This window comes from Syngnathoides biaculeatus, chromosome 23 (genome assembly GCF_019802595.1).
Source record: "Syngnathoides biaculeatus isolate LvHL_M chromosome 23, ASM1980259v1, whole genome shotgun sequence".
NCBI classification, from domain to species: domain Eukaryota; kingdom Metazoa; phylum Chordata; class Actinopteri; order Syngnathiformes; family Syngnathidae; genus Syngnathoides; species Syngnathoides biaculeatus.
The window spans coordinates 9,616,683-9,640,943 of record NC_084662.1 but is presented as its reverse complement, the minus strand read 5'-3'; the positions used below and the strand labels follow the sequence as shown (position 1 = coordinate 9,640,943).

At 45.4% G+C, this 24,261-nt stretch overlaps 2 protein-coding genes across 4 annotated transcripts; one reads left to right on the top strand and one right to left on the bottom strand.

Moving 5' to 3' along the window:
• LOC133496974 (uncharacterized) lies at window positions 1–939 on the bottom strand. Its single transcript, XM_061813112.1, has one exon. It carries the CDS (start codon window positions 937–939, stop codon window positions 1–3), a length of 939 nt encoding a protein of 312 aa, XP_061669096.1.
• A 1,732-nt stretch (window positions 940–2,671) lies between these two features.
• Window positions 2,672–19,581, top strand: LOC133496948 (bromo adjacent homology domain-containing 1 protein-like). Of its 3 annotated transcripts, none has more exons than XM_061813076.1 (7): window positions 2,672–3,375; window positions 12,869–14,484; window positions 16,371–16,705; window positions 16,809–16,968; window positions 17,041–17,120; window positions 17,515–17,606; window positions 17,889–19,581. In XM_061813076.1, exons 2-7 carry the CDS (start codon window positions 12,921–12,923, stop codon window positions 18,073–18,075), a joined length of 2,418 nt encoding a protein of 805 aa, XP_061669060.1. In that variant the 5' UTR covers window positions 2,672–3,375; window positions 12,869–12,920; the 3' UTR covers window positions 18,076–19,581. The 3 variants fall into 3 exon arrangements, with proteins under 3 accessions (XP_061669060.1, XP_061669059.1, XP_061669057.1); XM_061813075.1 differs by lacking the exon at window positions 2,672–3,375 and adding an exon at window positions 9,632–9,738; XM_061813073.1 differs by lacking the exon at window positions 2,672–3,375 and having other exon boundaries at window positions 11,134–14,484.
• The last annotated feature ends 4,680 nt before the right edge of the window (window positions 19,582–24,261 follow it).

Genomic DNA, 24,261 nt, shown 5'->3' with positions numbered 1-24,261 from the left:
CTAGTTTTTCCAAAAGTTCTTCATGGCGAAGAAGCTTTTACCTATCCCCAACGCGTACGGACTGATGGACGTGTAGGACGTGGAAAGAAAGAACTCCAGTTCTATCCAAAATGTAAAGTCGGTGGTGTTGAAAACCATTTGCAAAACCAGATAGAGCGTCCAGTCTAACTGGAACAAAACCATCGCCGCCAGGACCGCGACGGTACTGCGGTGGAACCTCGGAACCTTACGAAATCCTTCAGTCTGGGTGGAGCCACTCACGCTGGCGACAGGCTTCACCGCGGTCCTCTGTCCGAGCAAAACGGCGACGATGAGGCAGCTTGTAAGCGTGACGACGACCAGAGGCAGCAAGTAACACAACAGGATGAAGGCGTACTTGTAAATGCGGTTCATCGACGGACAGCGGTCGCTGCTGCATAGAAAGAAATCCAGCTGGCATCCCGTCTGGTTCCAAGTATGGTTCCCTGTGAGATTCCCCGTCGGTCCTGGCACTTCCATGCTAAAAACGGGGGCACTCAAGAGGATGGAGATACCAATGGAAAACTGGATCACCTTCCGGGCAGCACGGATGTTATCCAGGTAGATGGGAATTTGGAGCCTCTTGTTGGCGTCTCTGAGCTTCTGGTAGCGATAGACGCCGATGAGGACAGTGAAGAGGATGCTGCTGATTTCCCCCAACACCATCAAGAACTTCAGCGAACGGCAGAGCCACACGTCCCAGACGACGTAGGACCTCTGGAGGATGACAAAGTCGTAGATGTTGACGACGGCGATCTCCTCCAGGTTGGCCGTGGCCAATCCCAGAAGAAACAACTCGAAGGTCTTGATCGAGGAGGTTTTGGTCTGAATGATGCAGAAGATGAGGAAGACATTACCCACAAGGCCCACGCAAGAAATGAAGACTCTTAAGACCAGGAGGTGGCAAGAAAACTTGAGCATGATTGAACTGACGCGAGATGCGCGCATGATTTTGAAAGAATCCGCCTCAATCCATCCGAGACCAAACAGAGTCCTTAGAGACGCCGGGAGCTTGCCGATTGGCCGACGGGGTGCGCTCATTATACAAACGGCAAAACGAAAATCAGGATGGAAACATTTGAGGGTTTGGGAGTCATTAAATTTTCACCTTTGAGCTTTTCAAACGCATCACCCAGAGACCAGCGAGAGCTCCATTCGGGTTTTGATTTAACGCTGTGACATGTCGTTGGGTCGAGTTTTTTTTTTTTCCCCCTTCTTCTACCGACTGACTTTAAGTACGCCTACAAATGTAAATTTACAGCACTCGCTTGCCGTTTAGTTTTGTAATCAATCACTTTGCGAATTTGATCCGCGCTGTCACCGGCCAGTAGCCGCAACCTTATGATTAAAGAGCAGACATCAGAAGCTCTTTAAATCTCCCGGAAGCCCGGACCTGCCATTACGCAGTATATCAACCTTAATGCTACGTACAGGCCAGATAGACCATTCATTCATACCGTTTATTGGCTGTTAGCGGGGTCCTTGGTTTGCAACGGCCATTTTGAGATTAGGAACAGCGCACAATGAAGCAGTTTTAACAGCGCGGTAAGTGTTTTTCATGGGAAATATTTCCTGCAATTATGACTTTACTACTGTGTTAGCTTAAGTTGGGTAATTTACGGGGACCTGGGTTTACTTCCCACGTGGAAATTGCAACAGTCAATTGCTAACTAATGCTAATGCAGCAGCAAAATCCTTATATCAGAACTCAGTTCAACGACCGTCTTAAGGAATAATTTATTCATCCGAATTGTCTCTGAGGGTGAACTGAACAAACGCCACCTGCGCCGAAGTCTGGCGAGTAATGAATTTTGTTTACCTTTACAGAAACCGATCATTTCTATTTTTTTTTCCTCCAATGGGAGTAAAAATTGTTTTGAAGTCCAAAAACATCATAGGAGGAACAAGTCGAGCTGGACCCCGAGAGGTTCCACTCTATTTTTCCCATCATGTGACATCTGAACGATGGGTTTAACGGTGGAGCAAACCATAATGGGACACAGGGGGGGGGTCTGGTGATGTCGACAGAGGACCGGCTCATGTTCCGGCTTGTCCCCTTTTTCCCACTGCTAGCGCATCATCTTATCGATTCGTTAGCTGCATCCTGATTCAGCTTAATGGCGAATCCCAGTGTGTGTTTGCCTGCGATTTAAGGATGAGCGCTCGCCACACCGGCGGTAAGTGCCGGAAAAGCACCGGCGGGAATGGCGCTTTTGGAAGAAAATAAATATTAAGAAGCTGGAGAAATAAAGGGAGTTTTTTTTTTGTCACATGAATAAATATTTCTTGTTCTTGCTCAAAGATGCGTGTGTGGTTTGTGCACTACATTTCTTGGACTGAAATATTAACAAGGTGTTACGTCTTTGTGGTATTGATATTAGACTTTTAAAGGGGTTACAATCAGTGGGAAATTGTCTCAATGTACAGGAATAAGTAGGTAGCAGACGATTTTAATCAGACTGGCATGCAAAGCCATAACTTCTTAAAGAAAACATTTTTTTTACACCTCTGTTGTTAAAATTAAGATTTAATAGGGGGAGGGGTCACCTCCCAGCAATATCACATGTGCTAATTACACTACAGAAATAATATATTCTTTATCTTCTGCGAAGAATGACTAATACAGTGTTAGTGTCATACTGATGAGCTTGGAGGAGGGTTTTTGTGGGGGTGTGGGAAGAAACCACAGTACCTGGAGAAAAATCGTGCAAATTCCAAACAGGCAAGGCTGGACTTGAACCCTGGTTCTCAGAATTGTGAGGCAGATGTGATAACCAATATGTCGCCCCACCAGATTCGATTTTTTTTTTTAAATGTAAAATGTGTCTTGGCTTGACACGTCTTATTTTACAGGTGGAAAAGTGACTTAACTGGCCAGCAACATGCACACGGGTGGAGTCAGTACACCGGTCCAGTGACGTCACGGCGGAGACCTCCTGCGAAGTTGCCGGGGCGGGTGCGCGACGTGCGCCTACCCCGCGGTGTGGTCACGCGTGGATTGCCCTTTAAAAGGCTCACCATGTTGCCATCACATGCTCCGGCGGCGCGCGAGTAGGATGTAGACGTCCCTTCTTCTTCTCCTCTTTTTTTTTAATTCTTCTAAACATTAGCAAAAAACAAAAAAAAAACAAAAAGACAGGAATCGCCCACCAAGCCAGAGACTTTTTCCCATTCGGATTCCGGTCGAGCCTGGCTGTTGGCCGCCCGGGCTGTTGTTCCGCACGCCGGCAGGAGGCGGCTGCGCCAAGCCAGAGAGAAGATCCGTGTAGCGGCTACGAGCCGAGCCGAGCTGGGCAGGCGGTTCCCGGGATCCCTGGAAGTGGTGGAAGCGCCGTTGACCGGAGCTCCGAGTTGTCGGTAAGACGGAGTTCGAAAGATCGATCGAGCGAGCGAGCGAGCGATCGGGCGGTAGGGGGCCGGTTGGATCGGATTATTGGGAAGCGGTGCCCCCGGCCGGCTGGACCCCCGCACCGACGAGCTTGAAACGGCTGCGAGGCTCAACTCCATCGCGGTAAATCCTCCGATATGATCTCCTCTCGTCGCGGCCCTCCTAACAAACTCACGTCCCGAGGACGTTTTCAGACGCATAATCCCGCTATATTATTAAGAATATGACTAGAAATCGTCCGGGTGGAAGAGATTCCCAGGGAGTGGTAGTCTGGGACTTGTTTGTTATCCCAGTGCACCCCCACCAGCAGCGGCGGCTTCACACACGCATTTTCCTCCACCGCCGAAGCGCAAACATTGTAGTAATGGAGCCAAATGAGGCGAATTAGTCGCGTAAAATGCCATATGTCGGAAATGCAACGGGAGTCTAGTATAGTGGAGCCGCTAGGACTATAACCTTTGCATTATTGCACCATTTGCTCGGAAAAAGGTAACTGGGTAGCTGTAAAAGTCAAGTGTGTCGGGTATGCAAATGGGCAAAAAAAAAAACAAAGGAACTCTGTCAAAAGAATTTATGGGACTCGAACTGCATTATTGGATTGATGGTCGCCCCAAAAGGTACAGCTGTGTTCCCAAACAGAAGGCCTTAAGTGTCAAAGTTAAAAAAATCACACATGAAAAATGTAATCCTGGTGTAAATGAAACAAAATATATGTTGAGGGGAAAAAAAACATTGGAACCCGGTCGAACAAGAGTTCACTTCTGTCATGTATTTTTTTTTTCTCCACGTATGCTGCAAAGCTCAAGTGTCAAGTGAAGAAAATAGGGAAAAATACATCAGAACTTTCTCTCTATAAATGATTTTATTTTGCATGAGCTACACTCTTGGATTTATTGCACCGGTGAGCGATAAAAGTGAAATGGAAAGGCGACAAAACTGAAGCAATATTGAAACCATGCAATATCCAAGTCAAGATCCAAGACTAATTATTGAATCAAAGCTATTTTTCTAAGATGTACAACAGTAATTTGAGCTATAAAAGGACTTATGCGGACTTATTATACTCTTTTCAAGACCTATAAAAGGTACAAGTACATTTCATTTAAGCTATAAAAGTTCAGTGTAAAGGGTAAAAAAAATCCTGCAGTAAATGTTTATATAAATATAAAATGAGTCTTCCAAAATTTGAAAATGCAGTCGTTGTCACTTCTCTCGAGAGCTCTTGGTATGTTTGTTGAATATGCACAAGCCACGCCCCCCTCAACTGCCAATCAAATATGGCTGCTAGGACCTGGAAAAATGAGCGCTACTTTGTCATCTTTCTTATGGCGATACGTAAGTGTGTGTTTGAGGCTGCGAAAATACGAACGTTGCCGGACTTTATCCCACCGAGTCGTCACGCGGATATTCCGTGGCGCAACGACGAGGCGCTCTAAAGCAGCTCCTGTCATCATGCTGGCTATCGCATTGATTTTCTGCCTTGTTTCTGTGACTTGCACGCTATCGAGACCAAGAACAAGGAACTCGAATGCCACCCCCCGCCCCAAAAAAATGTAGAAAACTGAAATTCTGAGAACTTAAATTATGCGACATGTCCATAATTGCATACTGTATAATTCTCTGCCTTTGCGCGCGTTCAACAATTATCTTCAATCATGTATATCATATATTCATAAATAAATCTCGGAATTCACTCCATAGGGTCATTAAGTGTGAACTAACCAACTCAAGCAGGCTCAGCTGGTAAAGCCTTGGCCTCACATTTCTGAGGTCCCGGGTTCGATCCCGGCCCCGCCTGTGTGGAGTTTGCATGTTCTCCCCGTGCACTCCGGTTTCCTCCCACATCCCAAAAAACATGCAACATTAATTGGACACTCTAAATTGCCCGTAGGTGTGATTCTGAGTGCGGCTGTTTGTCTCTATGTGCCCTGCGATTAGCTGGCAACCAGTTCAGGGTGTACCCCGCCTCCTGCCTGTTGACAGCTGGGAAAGCCTCCAGCACTCCCCGCGACCCTCGTGAGGATAAGTGGCAAAGGAAACGGATGGATGGATAAACAACCCAAAATCTGATACGTGAAAGGAACCAAAGTATCAATTTCACTGCACGAGTATTGATCCATATCAACAGTTGGATCAGTCGGGCCTCTACTAGTAATATTTTTACAGGACCTTAAATGTCGCTTAAAGTACATAAGTAATCCGGTGTCCGAAATGACGTACCCGCAGTTACCTTGACGTTAAATAAAGACTTTTACGGGTTCCATCATAAAGCTGCAGGAGCATCAATTGACTCTCCGGAGGCGGCGACTTAACATCTTAATAAGACACTTTATTTCTCTCATGTCCTTAACGTTTATTTTTAACCTCCAGGCTGTGTTTTGCTCTCAGCGTGTGACTCATGGGGAGGGGTGGAGTGGGGGTCCGGGGGGGGGGGGGGCTTAGGGGGAACCATAAACACAACGTACGCTCGCATTAAAGCGCAACGACGGTCCGCTGGCCGCACGCGCTCGCCGGCGAACAAACGCACCCCCCGCGAGTATTTGGAATGCTCTGATATGTATTTACAGCCTCTGCTTGTGTGTCATCACAGAAAAACACGAATTACCACGATCGTAGAATTGAAGATGAGGTCGCGACCTCGTGAGGGCGTGATGACATCACGACGTCGCTGATAAATCTGATGACGCCGCTTTTATGATTCACTTGCCCATGAGCAGGGTGATGGGAGATATTCCGAGATGTAAAAATCAATATATTGGGTTTATGATTATACGGGGATGAACTTTTAAGATCGTGATTGAATGTGAAATACCCCCATGCTGTTCTTTGATGCAGTATTTTTTACATTATTGCTTAATATTATATATATATATATATATATATATATATATATATATATACATACATATAAATAAACTACTTTTGAAAAAATGTATTTGTATATATATATATATATATATTTAACATTTTTTTTTAAAAGTCGTTTTTTCTCCTTTACAGCTTTTTCTTTCCCCCACCCCATTTTCAATTCAAAACTGTACCTAATCTATTGTCCATGCTTTTTCTTCTTTGGAGTTTTTGGGCGGCTGGCAAACCGCTTGGCTGTTATTTTACTGCCACCAACTGGCACTGTCCTGGCACTGCAAGGAAACCAATGTCAATTGATTTTGGGCGCATACTGTGAAGTTTGCGTCATCTAGCGGTCGGGGTCTGAAAGAGCTCCAATTTTTGCTCATAACTCAAAATTTTGCTTGTATCTTGAGACAAAATAAATGGCCAAGGGACATCTTGCATCTAAAAAAAAAATCATAAGTCAAGGCGCTTGTATTCCATTTACATTTTGCATGTACTGACAATATTTAAATATTTGCCAACATTTATCATTAAAAAAAAGGACACCGCTGCAAATAATTAACTCAATTATTCCCCACAAAAAATAAAAATAAAAAAAAGAAGTGCCACTTTATTATAGTTGACCATTTACATATCGATTTTTTTAAATTTCTACATACATATTTTACCTTCCTGACATTATGTGTTTGGGCCCCGCCCCAGCAGGCCTTGCCTCTACTTAAGAGTCATAAATGTCATACGCCGTCATTTTAATTAGCGGCACCTGCTGTATTAACCTCAATAAGCAATACTTATAATTGAGCCGGAGCAATTATCGGTGAACTGCCAGCGTGGAACCAGGACCACTAATGACTCAGTGAATGAGAGAATGACGATCTTGCCGTTTAAGAGAAGCTAGTCGCACTCAGTCTATTAATCCAGTAGTGCCCTGAATCAGGAGTTATCATCTTCTTCGCTGCAAATATGTATTGCCTTTTTACACTTACAAATATGGTTCTGTTTTAATGCTAATTGTCGCAAGGAGGACATCGCCACATAATCTTACATGTCCCATATTTTGCGTACCATGTTTAGACCGATTGTCCAGAAAAGGCCTCTTGACAGCTACTTGTGTTTGACCCAATTTTGCATCCGCTTTGTCCATATTTGGTGAAGTCCCCCCCCCTTTCCTCTGATTGGTTGCCTCCATGCAGAAGACCCCCTTGTGAGACTCTCTTGTTATGTAGACAGCTCTAGCTCGGGAGCGGAGAGGTAGGCGGAGGTCTTGGCTAGCTCGATTCGTTCGAATGCGGGAGAAAACGTCTGGAACTCAGGAATGCGTGTATGATTTTAATTCTACTTTATACTACAAAAAGTATGGTAAAATGTGGCACCTTGAACAAACGTGGTTCTATTGGAACGCTAACCTTTAACACGCGCATGACCTAAGATTTTCTGTGCAGATTTTTTGCGCTAATTCAGATGAGAAAAAGACTATATGTACTGCAGTAGGTGCTGCTGATTTGGTTAGCAATGGCTGCAGCAGTTCTAAATTTTGAAAGATGTCTATGAAATTAGATTTTTTTTTTTTTTCCCTGCAAGGCAAAAGGATCAATTTTTTTAATGGCACCCAGGGATGATTTGCACTCTATTAGTATATCTGTTTGATTTGGGCGACACGGTGGAGCTTTGACTTCACAGTTCTGGGGGCCCGGGTTCAAATCCCGGCCTGTTTTTTGTGTGTGTGTGTGTGTGTGTGTGTGTGTGTGTGTACCCGACCTCCTGACCTATGACCGCTGGGATAGGTTGCAGCACTCCCGCAACCCTTGTGAGGATAAGCGGGTCACAAAATGGATGTACTCTATTTGATTTGTTTTTCAAATTTGAATTTCTGGTTTCCTTGCAGTGACGGAATGTTTTTGGCAAACTCCTCGCTGCCGACCACGTGACTCCTCTGTAGACAAAACAAGAGAAAGGCCCACGGAACCGACTCGGAACTGAGCTCAGCTTCTTCTGGTCCAACTTGGGCCGTCCTTTTCGTTTCATTTCGTTGGCCTTTTACCGTTCTGCTGAAAGAGGCCGTTAAAACATTTGAAAGCTTTTTGTTGTTGTTTTGTTTGTTTTATACTTGTTACAGTTCATGTTAAATTGATGCTGACAACATCACCTATACAGATTTTTGAGATGGTTGGGTGCTTAATGATCTGATCCGATCGACATTTAGAAATGATGATGATGCGTGTGCTTGTGTGTGATTAGTCAGTATGGTAACAGTGCAAGAGCCAGTATTGATTATTGATTTTGTGGCTGGACAAAACCGTCCAAGCTGTTTTGTTCCAGTATACTGTCACATTTGGCCACACTATCATAACTTTAATCCTCTTTTCTAGTACTCATTTTTACGCAGACCAATAAAAAAAAAAAAAAAGAAACAAAAAATTTGAACCCCAGTTTTCAGAACTGTGAGGCCAACTAACTAGTGGCTCCACCGTGCCGCCTTCCAATGTTATAAAATGACTAACTTATATTTTGGATGATTACAATATCTTTTAAAAAAATGCTAAATTCTCCTTGTATATTGAAGGAAAGTCACAAAACTGGTCTCAGTTCAGTTAGCTTTTGGGAAATTCCAGTTTTTGTGAATGACAGGAACACCCCCCCCCTTTTGAATACACCTTTTATATTTTGACTGATAATTCAGGGGAAAGACACACAAAAAATGTCATGAAAAATCTGCTAAATTCAGCTGTTTGGGTTGCCACGTAATTGGCTCAAATATCCACCTAACTGGTCTCAATTCAAATTCAGTTTGCTTTTTGGAAGTGTCAATTATATCTAACCACGTGTGCTTGATTTTGAACCTGATTTTTTTCTCTCTTTTTAAAAAAAATGTGTTTTTTTTTTCTCATTAGTTGGCATGCTCGCTGCAAAACGGCTCATTTTGTATTCCGTTTTATATGTGCACATTCCACAACCATTTTTTTTAATCCAAGCATGGTTCCAAGTCGTTTAAAAACATTTCTTTAACAAACCTCTTTCCGTTCAAACGATTAAATTAGTGTCAATTTATATTCCTTTTTTTTAAACACCACTGTAAACATTGCAACACGATATTTTGTTTTCTTTGTAATAATTTTGGCTGTTTTAGCCTGTCAAAGGGGTGAAAGGTGACAAGAGTGATTCGGTTTACTTTTCACCGTGAAAATATTTTGATTTTTGCCTGTTAATGTGGGGATGGGGTGGGGGTGCACGAAACTGGAATAGTTTGCTTCAACGCGCAACCAGGAAGAAGATGCTCGTGCACGCGCACGTCCACAAAAGCCAGCGAGCGTCCTCCACTGGTCGCCAGCTCTCCCAGTCGGGGGCGGGAGGGGGGGGGGGGGGCGTGCCATCATCGCACCAGTCCGGTTCCCTCGCCTCGCTCCCCGGGCGCACGCTCTCTCGACGCCCCCACCCGCTTCCACCCTCCCCTCCGGCAAAAAGCAGCAGGAAGTGCGGCGGTAAGTTGTCGCCTCGATCGCGGTCGTCGCCAACTTGCCGTGGAGAATTTGTTGCCAAAAATGTCACGCGTTTGTCGAGGAAGACGGGGAGGGCCGGGTGGGGGGGGGGTGGGGTGGACGGGGGGACATCTGCCGTAGCTGTCGGCGCTCGATCGTATCCGCTGCCGCGTCGTTAATGAGGAATCCGGTTAGAAAATCCCATCGGATCGGAAAGGGAGGAAAAGAAGGGAGGGGGGGGGGTGCCTTTTATTTTCCTTCTGTCCGCCCCCGCCCACTACTGTACCGCCACCTTCTTACCTCAGCTCCCTCCCCCCAAGCCGCATTTAGAGCCTCTTCACGCAGGCGAGCTACGTTACTGTATCGCAACCTCCCGACTGCGTCGTTATTACACATTTACTGTACATGCGTTCATGCGCGTATTGATGTGAGCGTGCATGTACAGTAGCGGTATAATGTGGTTTGCATGCGGTGCGTTCAAGTGTATGTGAGGGGAAACAAAACTTGGAATTCTTTACAAGCATTATTATTGTTATTTTTGTTAATTTCCAAGAACCTCGAACATGCTGACGCCTTTTAGGTGTCATGTCTATCTTTGTCAGTGGGTGGCATTCAACATGCAAACGACAAAAACTGCAATTTAGGTCTGTTTTCATAATTGACATGTGATGACACGGGTGTACAATATTTGGCAAGGTGCACCGAGAGCAGGGGCCTCTAACTCAATTTATAGGGCGGGGAGGGGGGGGGTGTTCTGGTGGCAGAATCTGCCTCAGCCGAAGATGCACACGGACACAATTTAATCAGACTTTTTTTTTTTTAAAAAATAAACAATCTTCTCAAATTTAATCTGTGCAAAACTACTAATAAAACTTGGCAACGCTGCTGTAAATTTCACTTGATGAAAAATGCTTCCCTGCTCGTATTGATGTCACGCCCCAGAGAGCTATGCGCCGCGCCGTGATTGGGAGGTTTGTCGGCTCCGCGCACAACGCTGTGAAAGTGCCATTCATAAAAAGAAAATAATCCTCGAGGGCCAACCTAAAATTAACCTTTCATTTATGGTGTGTGCCACAAAATATCATCTCGTGGGACGCAAAATGGCCCTCAGGCCACCAGTTTGAGAACCGTGATCTAGAGTGTGAACATGCAAATAACTTACACTTGTGTCATCGAAATGAGTTTATGAGGTGTTTGCAAAGTAAAAGAATGTTCCTAATAATAATATAGGTACAATTATTAGTTACTGATTGGAAAATTCATAGCAAAAAACAACAACAAAACAACCCCAATAAAAAAACAATCATAATCGTGTTGTCTTAATATATCATTTAAGAAAAACGATTTGTCAGTCGCGTTGAGAAAACATCACTTCCTAATGTATTGGCAAGATTTTTTTTTTTTAATTATAATTTTTAAATAGAAGAGTTCAAATGCAGAAGGAGACATATCCATCCATCCGTTTTCTGAGTCGCTTATCCTCACGACGGTCATGGGTGTGCTGGAGCCTATCCCAGGTGTCAACGGGCAGGAGGCGGGGTACACCCTGAACTGGTCGCCAGCCAATCGCAGGGCACATGGAGACAAACAGCTGCACTCACAATCACACCTAGGCGCAATTTAGATTGTCCAAGTAATGTTGCGTTTTGGGGGTGTGGGAGAAAACTGGCGTGCACAGAGAAAACCCACGCAAGCACGGGGAGAACATGCAAAGGCCACACAGGCGGGGTCGGGATTGAACCTGGGACGTAAGAACTGTGAGGCCAACGCTTTCCAGCTGAGCCACTTTAGCAGCAAAAGCATCCAAATATTGAGCTGTCAGTATGAGGCATTAATAACGCACATTGCTGGTTTCATATAATAATTCAATACAGATAATGTCAATCAGAGGGAGAGAGTTATCTTATCGGATTGTGCTGGCATTCCTTGCGTCTAATTGTTTGTTTCGAGGTGGATGGAAGTCATCAATCTATTTGGAAATCCTTGAAAGAGAAAATAAATCCATTCCTGAGCCAAGCAGTCGTCATCCAAACAAAAACTTTTTTGATGTTATTGCCCGAAGGCCTCCTTCCCTCCCGGGGTGCCACCGACTCCGATTTCCGTCCCTCGTCCGCGAGTATTTATGGAATCCCGTCTGCGCGGGTTTCCTTCCTTCCGCGCTGTCACCGCGGCCGTCAGCCGTGTCGTGCGCCGCTAACGCCGCGTGACGTAGCCTTGATTAGCTCGTCTCTAGCGTCTCAAGTGTGCGGGTTGGAAGGAGGGTGACTGGGATGGATGCGGATTCAGAGATTTTGTTTGCAAACACTGTCCGTACGTGATGAGGGAACGGATGAAATCTTGCACAAGAACAGAACAGAACCCGAGTGCCGTGGTCTGCATCGGCGATTGCAAGAATTCGGCCAGCTAGCCAAAAGCGCATCTTCCCTTCAGAGAGTCTGCTGGCATGGCTACTTCCGAGCGCCTCGTGGTTGGCTGTGCCCTTCGGCTCCGAGGCTCTGGGTTTGAATCTCGGAGGCTGTATGTTCCCCCTCTGTCAGTTCTTTTGCGATGTTCCCGATTAGCTTGTGGCAGAGAACCTGGTTTTCTTTTTCTCACGCTCGGGTTCTGCCATTGATTTAGTTCTCGTTTGACAAATTTTCTTTGTTGACTGGGCTTCTTTTGACTAATTTGGCTTTTGTGGTTGAGGGTTTTTGACATTGTCCCTTTCAGGCGATGAGCAACGAGTGACAAACCGTGCACCCAAACACACACACCGTCACTAATATTACGCCCTCGACGGTGAGTCAGATGTGTTCCAAATGCAAATCGAAGGCTCTCGTCAGTCATCTCTTGTTTGGATCTTGTGCGTTTAAGTCCGGAACGGGAAAAGCGCGTAAGGATGATTGTTAACGGTCACGACTCAACGCCACGCTCAGCGTCGGTCCCGCTCTGAAGGGGCGCTTTGGCTCGCTGCCCAACCCGTTCAACATCTGCTGTATTGCTAAAGTTGGCTGGTGGGCAATAGCCGACGCTAATAGCACGACATATACTAGCATTTTGGGTTTTACTGAGATGAACCTGGTGATCTAGAAAATGTTGTTAGGATGTCAGAATCCTCAATGAAAAGATTTGGAAATGTCGTTCTCTTTGGCAGGGACCACTTTCCTGTCGTCCTCGCTCCTCCAGACCTCCTCCAGAAGCATGTGATGACCCACACCAAGCTAAAGGGGTCCCGCCGGGACCGCCACCCTCTACGGCCGCAAGGCGGCGCTATGGGCGGGGACCGGACAGAGCGTGCACTCCGCTTCGGCCGGACGAAGAAGATCAACGTGGTCGTCCGACCGAGGAAAAATGAAAAAGCAATGAAGGACAAGAGGGGCAGTAAAGTGGAGGGAAAAAAGTGGGACAGGAAATTGTATCCTCTCCGAGGGAGGCTTGGAGAGGGCCTTAGCTGCCACGTCCTTCTCACGAGGTTGGAGGAAGGCATCCGGAAAAAAACTGAAGCGAGAGCTCACAAAGACAAGTCCCGGAAAGAGAAGCAAGGCGAGGCCAAATTAGCATCGAAAGTCAAATCAATGCTTTTAAGCGCTCGGATATCGCAACCCCGGAAGCGACGCCTGGCCTCGCTCAACGCCGAGGCCGTCAATAGTCTGCTGCTGGAAAGAACCACCGACCTCCAAGTGACGGGCAAGTTGGCCAAAAGACACCATGAGGGACCCATCAACGGAGGAGGCTCAAGGGATGAAGCGGCGGGTCCCAAGGCCTCTCGATGGACCGTCTCCAAACCGCCGCCGTCACGTAAACCTGACCAAATCTCCAAAAAGGTCAAGAAAGCCAAGACCACCCGAGTAGTCGTGAATCGGTGCTTGAGTTTGGAGATTCTGGATACGCCGACGCCAAGGCGACTGGCTGGACTCAACGCTGCGGCCTTGTTGAAGTTGACCAGCTCATCTGCTGTGTCCAAGCAACGAGTCAAGACCGTACCTACCGCTACCGCCACGTCAAACTCCAAGATCCAGACTCAAAAACTGCCCCCCAAAATCAAACACAAAGAGGCTTTCCAAAAGCAAAAAGAGGCTCAGGTGAAGGCTTCCCTCATGCACTGCAGCTGCACAGCCTGCAAGCAGAAGGCAGACTTTGAGCCCAAAGTGGAATGGGAGTCCGGCACCCACGTTCTGGCCAAACCGGGCTACCAGTCCCGGAGCATGTTGGGCTACTCCCTCAAGAATGTGAAGGAAGAGCAGCTGGAAACCGAGCTGAGCCCCTGCTACTGCTGCCCCCCTGAGGGCTCTGTGGAGTACTGCCACCGTTTGGCCTTCTTCCTGAGCCACCCCGAGTCGGGCGACCGCGACTCCCTGGGCTCGGGCGCTACCCCTGTCAAACACGAGTGCCTGGTGACCACGCAGTCTCTGACGCACCCCCACCCGACACTTACCCTCAGCCCCCATCCTTGCCTGTGCTACTACGTCCACATCGCCCCGCACCCGCCCCACACGGCAACGTCGGCAACACTCGCCCCACGGCCTCTGAACTTTACACCACCCACCTTGTGTCCCAACCGGACAATGAGCTCCAAACCGCCTCCCGCCCCCCGTGTCACCCACACCTCGGGTGTCCCTCACCCGGCCTGCTGCAACTCGGTGTCGTCACCGTGTTATGGGGACGCCTGCGGGATGGGCGGATACACCTGCAGAGCCATACCCCCCGTCACCAGCAGGGGGTGCTCTTTCAGCACGGGGTGCACCGGATGTTCGCATGGCATCAAAACAGGTTGGTAGGCCTCTGGGCATACTTATCCAGTGCTAATGGAGTTATTATCAATATTTCTTGCAGACACTTTTTTTTTTTAAATCATCCGATCGGGATCAGATTTAGATCTTCCCTGATGAGGTTTTTATGTTGTCAGAAACTACGTGTACATGAGAGTCCTCATTTTCAAAGACCCCTCTTGTCAATTAGTGTTTGGCCTTGGGTTAGCCTTAGCTAATTCAGAAGCGCCTCGCTTCTAACTTGGTGTATCACTTTAATGGAATTTCAAATACTATCAATGTCGTGTACACACATTCAGAATCACAATCCCGAGGGTGTGATTTTTGTGATCACAACAAACACAACAAGGCTACTGAATGAACTCCCATTAGCTAAAATCGCTGCTTGGGTCCACCGCACAAATGGGGCCAAAATCTCCCGTGAGGCAAAAGCTGCTCAATTAGGCACTTTGCTGGCTGCGCACATTCTCCCGTCTACTTAAGTCTGCCAGATGCACGCTAGCTAAGTGGAGCAGCGCTAAATTGCGGCCACGTTCTCTCTTGCGTACTTCACAGGCTGCATGTAGTAAGTCGAGTGCCCTGGGAAGGTGAAATTTCATATTGCAATTGAAGTTTGGATGGAGTTATGTGATACTGATATGAGATGATCAACTAGGCTGAGTGAAGACTCAGAGATACTTAAAAGTGTCTCTAGATCTGATCTGATCTGATTTTATCTGGATCTGATCATTTTCTCAGAATTTGATTCTGATACTGACACTGAGACTGATATGAGGAGATGATCAGCTAGGCTGACCGAAGATCCAAAGATACTTAAAAATGTCTCTGGATCAAATCTGATTTGGATTTGAACATTTCCTCTGAATCTGATTCTGACACTGACACTGATACTGATATGAGGAGATGATCAGCTAGGCTGAGTGAAGATCCAGAGATACTTAAAAATGTCTCTGGATCGGATCTGATCTGGATCTGATCATTTTCTCTGAATCTGATTCTGATATTGACACTGATACTGAAATGAGGAGATGAAGAGCCAGGCTGAGCGAAGATCCAAAGATACTTAAAAATGTCTCTGGATCGGATCTGATCTGGATTTGAATATTTCCTCTCAATCTGATTCTGATACTGACACTGATACTGATATGAGGAGATGATCAACTAGGCTGAGTGAAGATCCAGAGATACTTAAAAATGTCTCTGGATCTGATCATTTCCTCAGAATCTGATTCTCATTCTGATACTGAAATGAGGAGATGATCAGCTAGGCTTACTGACGATCCAAAGATACTTAAAAGTGTCTCTGGGTCTGATCTGATCTGATCTGAACATTTTCTTCAGAATCTGATTCTCATCCTTATACTGAAATGAGGAGATGATCAGATAGGCTGAGTGAAGATCCAGAGACAATTTTAAGTATAAGGGACTTCATAGTCTCCAACATTATCATTTAGCGTCACTATCATGTAGAATCACCCACAGTCTCTGTGCAATTGACAACCCGCTATCATGTCAAGGCCATATGGTAAGCAGAGCTGCAACTGGTTTTGCTGGATGCACAGATTAGCATTAACCATGAGATAAACACCACGCACAGTAGGCTACTTCATCGTTCAGGGGAAGCTGTTGGCATGACATTTGTGAATGCTAATGTGTCACTGGGCAACAGACACGCAGTTCGAAGCCACTCCTGGCCATCATGGGAACAAAAGCCATACTTGCTACTTACTAGAAGTACAGTTGAATAAGACGGGATAGCTGGGACTATTTGAAAATAATGTGACAGACATCTCGTTAAGACAAGAATGAAGCTTGTTTCTAATTGAAGCCATTATGATGACGGTGACTTTCCAGACGTATGACATTGCGCTTTTCCCCATTTTCCAGAGACGTACTCCTCTCCTCAGGGTGACCACAGCCCCTCCATTCTGGCGCCACCGTCCTTGCCTCTCTCCAGCTGCCCTTTATCCAGCGTGCCCACTTCCACCCCGACTACTAACCCCCACCTGCTCACCGCACTGTCAGGCCGCCAGCGGCACCAGCAGCAACGACCGCTGCCCCGGGCCCGGTTAAAAGTCGCCGCCGACCGCCCGTGCGGCGAGTCCCACGGAGACCAAAACTCCGGGCCTCGGTCACCTCAGCAAAAGAGAATCGTCCGCAGACGTGCCACCAATGGATGGCGGCCGGTGGGGGATCCCAAGGAAAAAGAGGTTTTCATCGCGGTGAGATTTTTTTTTTCTACTCGCTTACTTCAAGGCGCGAGTGTGTAATAATCTCCCATGGGGGGGACAATAGAATCTTGAGCCTTGGTTTTTGCGGTGGCAGGGGGAAGACGAGACGGCACCCAGGCAGTGCTACGAGGGCGTGGAGAGGGGCGGCGAGGTGATCCGCGTTCGGGACACGGTGCTGCTGCGCTCGGGCCCCAGGAAGAAGTCCCTGCCTTACGTGGCCAAGATATCAGCGCTGTGGGAGGATCCCAAAACCGGTAGGCGACACCAAGGATTGATGGATGTAGCGTCATGGCGGCTGACGTGTGCGTTTGTGTGGGTCGCCTCAGGAGAGCTGATGATGAGTCTTTTCTGGTACTACCGACCGGAGCACACGCAGGGAGGCCGAGACCCGAGCGCACACTGCGAGGTGAGACCACTACGATTATTATAAACAATAACATCGCTGGGACACAACATTAGGTACACTATGGCAGGGGTTCTCAAAATGTACAAGTCACGATCTTAATTCCGTTTTAACAGAACTACGACGGCCAATGTGCACTATTTTTCATGCGTCATTATATATTCATATCCTGTTTAATAGAAAGGAACGGAAGTTAGGAAGGTATTTTTAATTATTTATCGACGAATTTAGGTTTTTCATTGGCATTTTCTGTATTGCGGTGCCATCACACAAGGCGACATGAGACACTGCCATCGGTCCAGCTCCAGTGCTCGTATCTCTCTTTTATTCGGACGCACCAACAGCACAGTAAGAAACACACAAAAGTGCGGAATTAAAGCGATTTCTCCTTTTTCAGAACGAGATCTTTGCCTCTCGACATCAGGATGAGAACAGCGTGGCGTGCATTGAAGACCGCTGCTACGTTCTCCCGCTAGCCCAGTACTGTAGGTGAGCGGCAACACGAGTACCAAAAAGTTGAATTCAAAAGCTTGGACTAGACCCAAGAAATCTTGCCAAGTCATGGTGGACGATTGTATGATTTTTTTTTGTTTTATTTTCGCAAAACGGCTGCCGTGCAGCCTGAGCTACCGATTGTCCTGCAGCAATTTTGCAGGGTCTCTGTTTAGGTGAAGCGTTTGTCCACATAGTGAACCTGAAAGTTCTGACAGTTTTACGACGGTATTAGCGTTTTTTGTTGGCGGTTTTCTAACATTGTTTTTGTCTGCGTAGATATTGTGCCTTGATGAAGCGTCGTTCCGAAGGTGCCCTACCCGACGGCGGCGTGGTGCCCTGCTGTCCGGACTTTGCCCCGCCCTCCCACCGCTGTGTGCCCACAGACGTAGACCCCGAGCTGGTCTACCTCTGCCGCCACGTCTACGACTTCCGCTACGGACGCATCCTGAAGAACCTGCAGTAAAAGTCGGGCGCGGCGCCGCTGTCATTACTGGGCATGGGCTGGTATCGTTATGATGACCATCAGCAAAAAAGTTGTGGTCCTGTAGTTTTGCACCAGATGTATCATTTTGGAAACATTTGAGTCGATAACGTTTTGCAATTCAACGAGGTCAATCGTAGGCGCGCTAATTCTCGGAGCAGATTGCAAGAATTCATTTCAAGACAGTTGTCGTAGCCAGGCAATCGCATTGTTCAGTCGACATCTAGTTCCAGGAAGGCCGCCACTTCCTTCGGGCGTTTCCACTGAGCCATTACGGCTGCGCAGTTGAAGATGTTCTGGGTGTTCGCATATTGGACAGGGGTTGACGATATGCGAGTATGCGGCTTTGTGATAGTTTGGATCTTGCGGCCCGCGGAAGATCGATTTCAGTTTTGTCCACCTCAGGGGTAGGGTAGCCACCAAGGATGACTACCGGTTTGTAGCTGGTCACTGCGTCTTCAACCGCCGTTCGATGGAGCCTACGTAGCCCGTCTCGGTAGGCTTGTTCGTCGAACACCGTGTCGGTGGGGATGTCTTCACGGTATTTACGGACGTCATGGTGAAGTAAACGCAGAGGCAGTTCGTTTGACACCTACAGGCGCAGGAAGGTGGCAGCGTAGCAGATACTGCCGGGCGAGTAGTCCGATGTGTTGCTTCACCGGTAGGATTTTGATCTCACGATGCAGGTGGTCCTCGTTAGCTATGGCCAGGCAGCCGGTGTATTAATATATCAGCGTTAGTGTGAATTTTGACAGCGTAATGGATGGTGCTCTCGAAAATGTGATACCAGATTGCAAATATCGCCTTCAACTTTTCATCAGCACGCTTTGCAGACTAAACTGCAGTACCTCTACCTAGCTTCTTTTGACAGCTCGGAAAAGTTGTTGGGCTAACGGTCCAAACCACGGGAGCGAGGAAAAAATCGTGTCACTTTGCCGGCACCGAGGACTCAAAATTAAAAAAACAAAAAACGGCTCAAACTGCTGATGGAAAGAGTACGTAATCTTGAATTCTTTACAAACCGTGGTGTACCTTAAACCGGGTAACCGGCCCATGCCAAGTATTTACAACATAACGGCGACAAAAACGTTGAATGACAGCGCCGGCGTCGTGTATGGCGGTGACATTGCGGTAACGTTACCGATGTTGGTGACGTTGTAACGTCGTACCGGTGGCGACATGTCGCAACAGCAACGAGATTTGTGGCAGGTAGCAAGTGGCCCACAAGTGATGTTTATTTTATTCACCTTGACCCCCCCCAAAAGGATGATGATGTGTGGAAAAAGCAAAGCACAGAGCTCTTTAGCTAGCTGAAGAGGTCACAGTCATATCGTTGTACGACGTCTCGGTCAGCTCGCTCGTACTTCCTACTTCCATCGAATCAGACTTTTCCGCTTCAACCGATCCCCCCGCCACGGCCCCCGCCCCCACCCTTGCCTGCCAGGCATGCTGAGCACCAAGCCGATTTGGGCGACTGTCTATCGCATGCCCCCCCCCCCCCCCTCCAAAGCACCTTAGCACCGCGTTTGTTCCATTTGTAAGCCAGCGGCTAAGGTTCCGTCACGGAACCGCTTCTGAAGGAGTAGCTAATGGACAGTTGCGTGTCTGTGTGTGTCTCTGCCTGTGTGTGTCTGTGTGTGTATGCCCTCAGTGTTGACAAACGTGGGAATGTGTGATATGTGCGCGCGTTGTTTTCTGTTTGGTTTTTCTTTCCGGAGAGGCTTTCAGGCAATCAAACCAAACAAAAGCAGCTTTTTACACGAAGCCAATCTCTCGGCGCCGCTCGCAGTCTGACTGTTGTTTTGCTTTTTATTTCTTTTTTTTTTTTTTCTCCTCTCTCTGAACGTTGCTCCACACAATCTCCACGTCTGACCAAAGTCCACACAAGATGTCTCTTTAACTTCAGCGAGCATCGTCTGGGGGTCAGTGATGCCGCGCAGATATTTTGGATCGCAAAGGTCTGACGGCACCCCGCCGAACAGAAAATGTAAATATACCGAAATCAAAACGATGTCATCTCAATTTACCCAGACTGATGTAACAGATTAGCAAACTAATATTCACTAGCAGGTGTGAAATTTACCTTCAGCTATCGAGTAGAATATTATATTGAATATTTCTGCCTGCCACTATACGCAGTACATCGCTGACATAGATGGACAAAGATACGTTATTTGGTGTAAAAAAAATAATCATTTGGGGAGCAGTCAAGTCCATCCATCCATTTTCTTAGCCGCTTATCCTCACAAGCCCCAGTCAAGTCAAATTGAATAATTTACTTTGGCTGTTCAGTAAGTTCAAAATTTAATGAACTACCATAGACCCGAAATGCAAGCAAAAAAAAAAAAAAAAAAAAAAAAAAAAAATATATATATATATATATATATATATATATATATATATATATTTCAAAGTGATAAATCCAACGTCAACACTAAAACAAAAAGGCTTCTGCCGATGATTCGATTGCTTTGGTCTGAACTCCCAACTCTCACTTAATTTGAGCATTTTGTCACAAAGCTATGTTCAAATTGCACTAATATGTTCCTATTATTTTTCATTTTTTTATTTTTTGGTGGAGTGGGGAAGTCATAAAGATGTCCGCTTTTGTCAACATAATGAAAAATATGAAGCATCACTTGACTGGTGAAGAGGTTACAAAGTGTTGCAATTGAATCGCTGGCCCAACGGCTCGTATATCCATCCATCCATTTTCTCAGCCGCTTATCCTCACAGGGGTCGCATAATGGCTAGTATATGACCGAAGCTGATCCTTCTGAAAAAATACTACTTAGTTATTGAAGCCAGTATTGTGTGTCGGAGTGAGCACAAATGTGGCCCCAATCACATCCCGATCATGTTCACGATCATCGTATTGATCCCGACGAAGCCCTAATTTATTCAGAATATTTGAAGTTACTTTCCTAAAATGGGACATGCAATATATTTTTTTAGATAACTAGTTTATCATCGCTGAGGTTGAAAGCAACTTAATAGTTGTATTTAATTTCATTGGCATTTTCAGTTCAATTAACATTAAATATTAAAAAATGTGTACATATTTAATCCAAGCACTGTTTGAATAGACACAAAGTGTAGTATTTTTCTGTATTAATTCTATTTATGGTAAGGATATTTAAATGGAGTCAAGTGTATAATATACGTACTTAAAGAGTCAATTTAAGTTATTATTGCTTTGATGGATTAATTTTTTTTTTTTTTAATATGACCAAGACAAAAAGTTTTTTTCTTTGATTAAAATAAACCATCATGGACAAAGTATACAAGTGACAAAATACTCGTCGATATGCACTTAATAAAACATATGACAACACATTGGTCATTATCACTCGTGGAGGAAATTGTTAGATTCCCTTCTGTGGGGGAATTTTAATTTAATTTTTTTTTCGATTATGTTCTAACAGAATTCTCGTACCAAGGCACATTCTCATTTCACGGCCTCCATCTTGTAGCTGACGACGAGAGATATGCTTTTTTTTTGTCATGTCACATGGGAAGTGCCGGGAGTGAACACAAACGCATCCTGCGCCGCTGCTTGTCGTGGACGTATATTTTGATATATTTGGGAAAAAGCGTCGGGGCTGAGGGGTTATGAAAATGAATCATAACAAAAACAATGTTTTGATATTTTTGCAGTAGAGACGTGTCTATCAGATATTATTGTCACTTTTTTTCCTGTCGGTTACTCAAAGATCCGTTGTAACATCCCTTCTGATTTTAATGTTGCATTGAGAGAATATTTATACATTTTAATGAAGTTCTTTGTGAAAATTGTGTCGGCCTTTTTTTCCCCTCCAAAAATGCTCATAGTCCAAAATTCCTTTCAAGTTTGGGTCCTGATAAAGACTGTAATCTGTTTTAAATTATGAAAAACCTTGTTTCCATGCATAATTAGTCTCCATCCATCCATTTTCTTCGCCACTTACCCTCACGAGGGTCACGGGGTGTGCTGGAGCCTATCCCTGCTGTCAACGGGCTGGAGGCGGGGTACACCCTCAACTGGTCGCCAGCTAATCACAGGGCACATAGAGATAAACACTCGCAATCACACTTTGGGGCAATTTAGAGTATCCAATTAATGTTGCATGATTTTGGGATGTGGGAGGAAAACGGGAGTGCACGGGGAGAACAGGCAAACTCCGCACAGGCGGGGCCGGGATTGAACCCGGCTCCTCAGAACTGTGAGGCCAACACTTTACCAGCTGCTCCACTGTGCCACCCTTCCCTGGTATAGTGTCAAAGGCAAAAGGTAAGCAACGCTGCGTTGAGTTTTGTTGGAAGCACAGATGAGTGTTGCTTTCTACAAGGTGGTTTTCTTATTTGTGTTTGGTCAACTTTCTTTTTTTTGTGTCTGAATTTAAGATTTACTTTTGTGATTCCCAATTTTCTTTCAAACATATTTTTAATCAAGAAAACTGCCTGGTATTTTGTAACATTTGACATTGGATGGTGTAATGTTTTAATTTTTCATTTTAATCAGATTTTTAAAAAAACTTATCAGCGACATGTTATGTATAATTTATTTAATCAGATAAGGGTGTGGAAAGTGTATTATATTTCTTGATCTTGGGCACATTTCACAGACATTTTATTAAAACACTCAAACTGCATTAATTTCTGGAAAAAAATTACCATATTCTGTACTGTATTTATACGTGCAATATTTTTAACCCCTTTTTTTTCTGTTTTAGACACGTTTAGTTTACGCTCATGCCCCCCCCCCCCGCCTCCTCGAGATGGCGTCTGAGTGCACAAGGGAAGTTCTCCTCTCCACGCACGTGATGAAAACAGGAAGTGTGTGAAGTTCTCAAGTGGCGAGATAAACGTGCATTCAGATGTCCACAGGAGGGCACCAGTGAGGCAAGTGTGTCGAATATTTGGAATTGTGGGGACGTGACGAGGCTCAGAACCGTTCCTGGACTTAATGAGGTCGAGACCTGCATCTGTTGAGGCAGAAGCGAGTAAACACTCCCCCCACCCCCAACCACACTCACTTCCGTGGTAAAGAATTGTGCCCCCTCCTCAAATTCTCGTTTTATGGCATACTATCCTCATTTTGTGTAAGATCATAAAACAAAGATAACTCACATAAAAATATAAAATCCTGAAAAGCAACATTCATGATGCTGCGGTGATTGTAAAAAAAATACATCAAAAATAAAAGTCAGCATGTGGCGGAAGAAACGATGACACAATATTTTCTCTCCTTTGCCCGTTCATCATATTTTCATCCTGATGACGGCAATTAATCAACAATATGTCTTTAAAACGCAGCGCACCACAGATGGCAACCTGACTTAAGTACTTTGATTTTGTAGTTGTACAACCGGGTCAGTGGCTGTGTTACTGTTATTTCACAAATCAATAAATATTTCAAGTTTAAGAGTGACACGCTGAAAACCTCCATCCCAGCGTGTTTTGGATATTTTTGCAAGTTATTATCTACAGCGTTATAAAGTTTGACCGGCTTTGTTGACAAATCTGCTTTTAAAAGAAAGATATGCAGCGATTGTGTTTGAGGTTTTTTTTTTTTTTTTTTTTTAGCAACAATAACTTGTAGCTCGTTAGCTAGCTAACTTAAAATAGATTTTACTTATTTTTTTTATGGATAATGATTCCTTTTTTTTAAAACTAGCTTTGCTGGTGTAGCTGGCTAAGACGGTTAGCGTCAAGGAGAGTCAAAAGTAAAAATAAAAATAAAACCCAGTGGCTCCCAGCCTGCCCAGTTAACATGGCTATATGACGTCCATAGCCGTCAATGGCAGTGTATGTGTTTTAATGCATTTAATATTATTTTAAAAAATCACAACATTCATTATTTTTAAAATGTTGATGTTATTTTCACAGGAAAAGTCAGACTTATTTCAAATTGTTATTGTTTCCAGATTATGCGAGGATGTTTATTAGCTACAGTTTTTTTTTTAAGCGTATCACGTAGGAATTTTTTTTTTTTTTTTGGAGGGGTAGGCCTTGATTGTGAAAGTGTTTCGCCTCATGTTTACGTCCGCAGCGGTCCAAAGTCTACCCCCACTGGATTGTGCGTGGAGACGGATTATCAGGCCCTTAATCTGTCCTCTGAGTGACATCAGCCTCTTTGCGCCCTCACTGAAGAGAGCCCGCGAAGGTGCAGGTGGGCGGCGGAGGGAA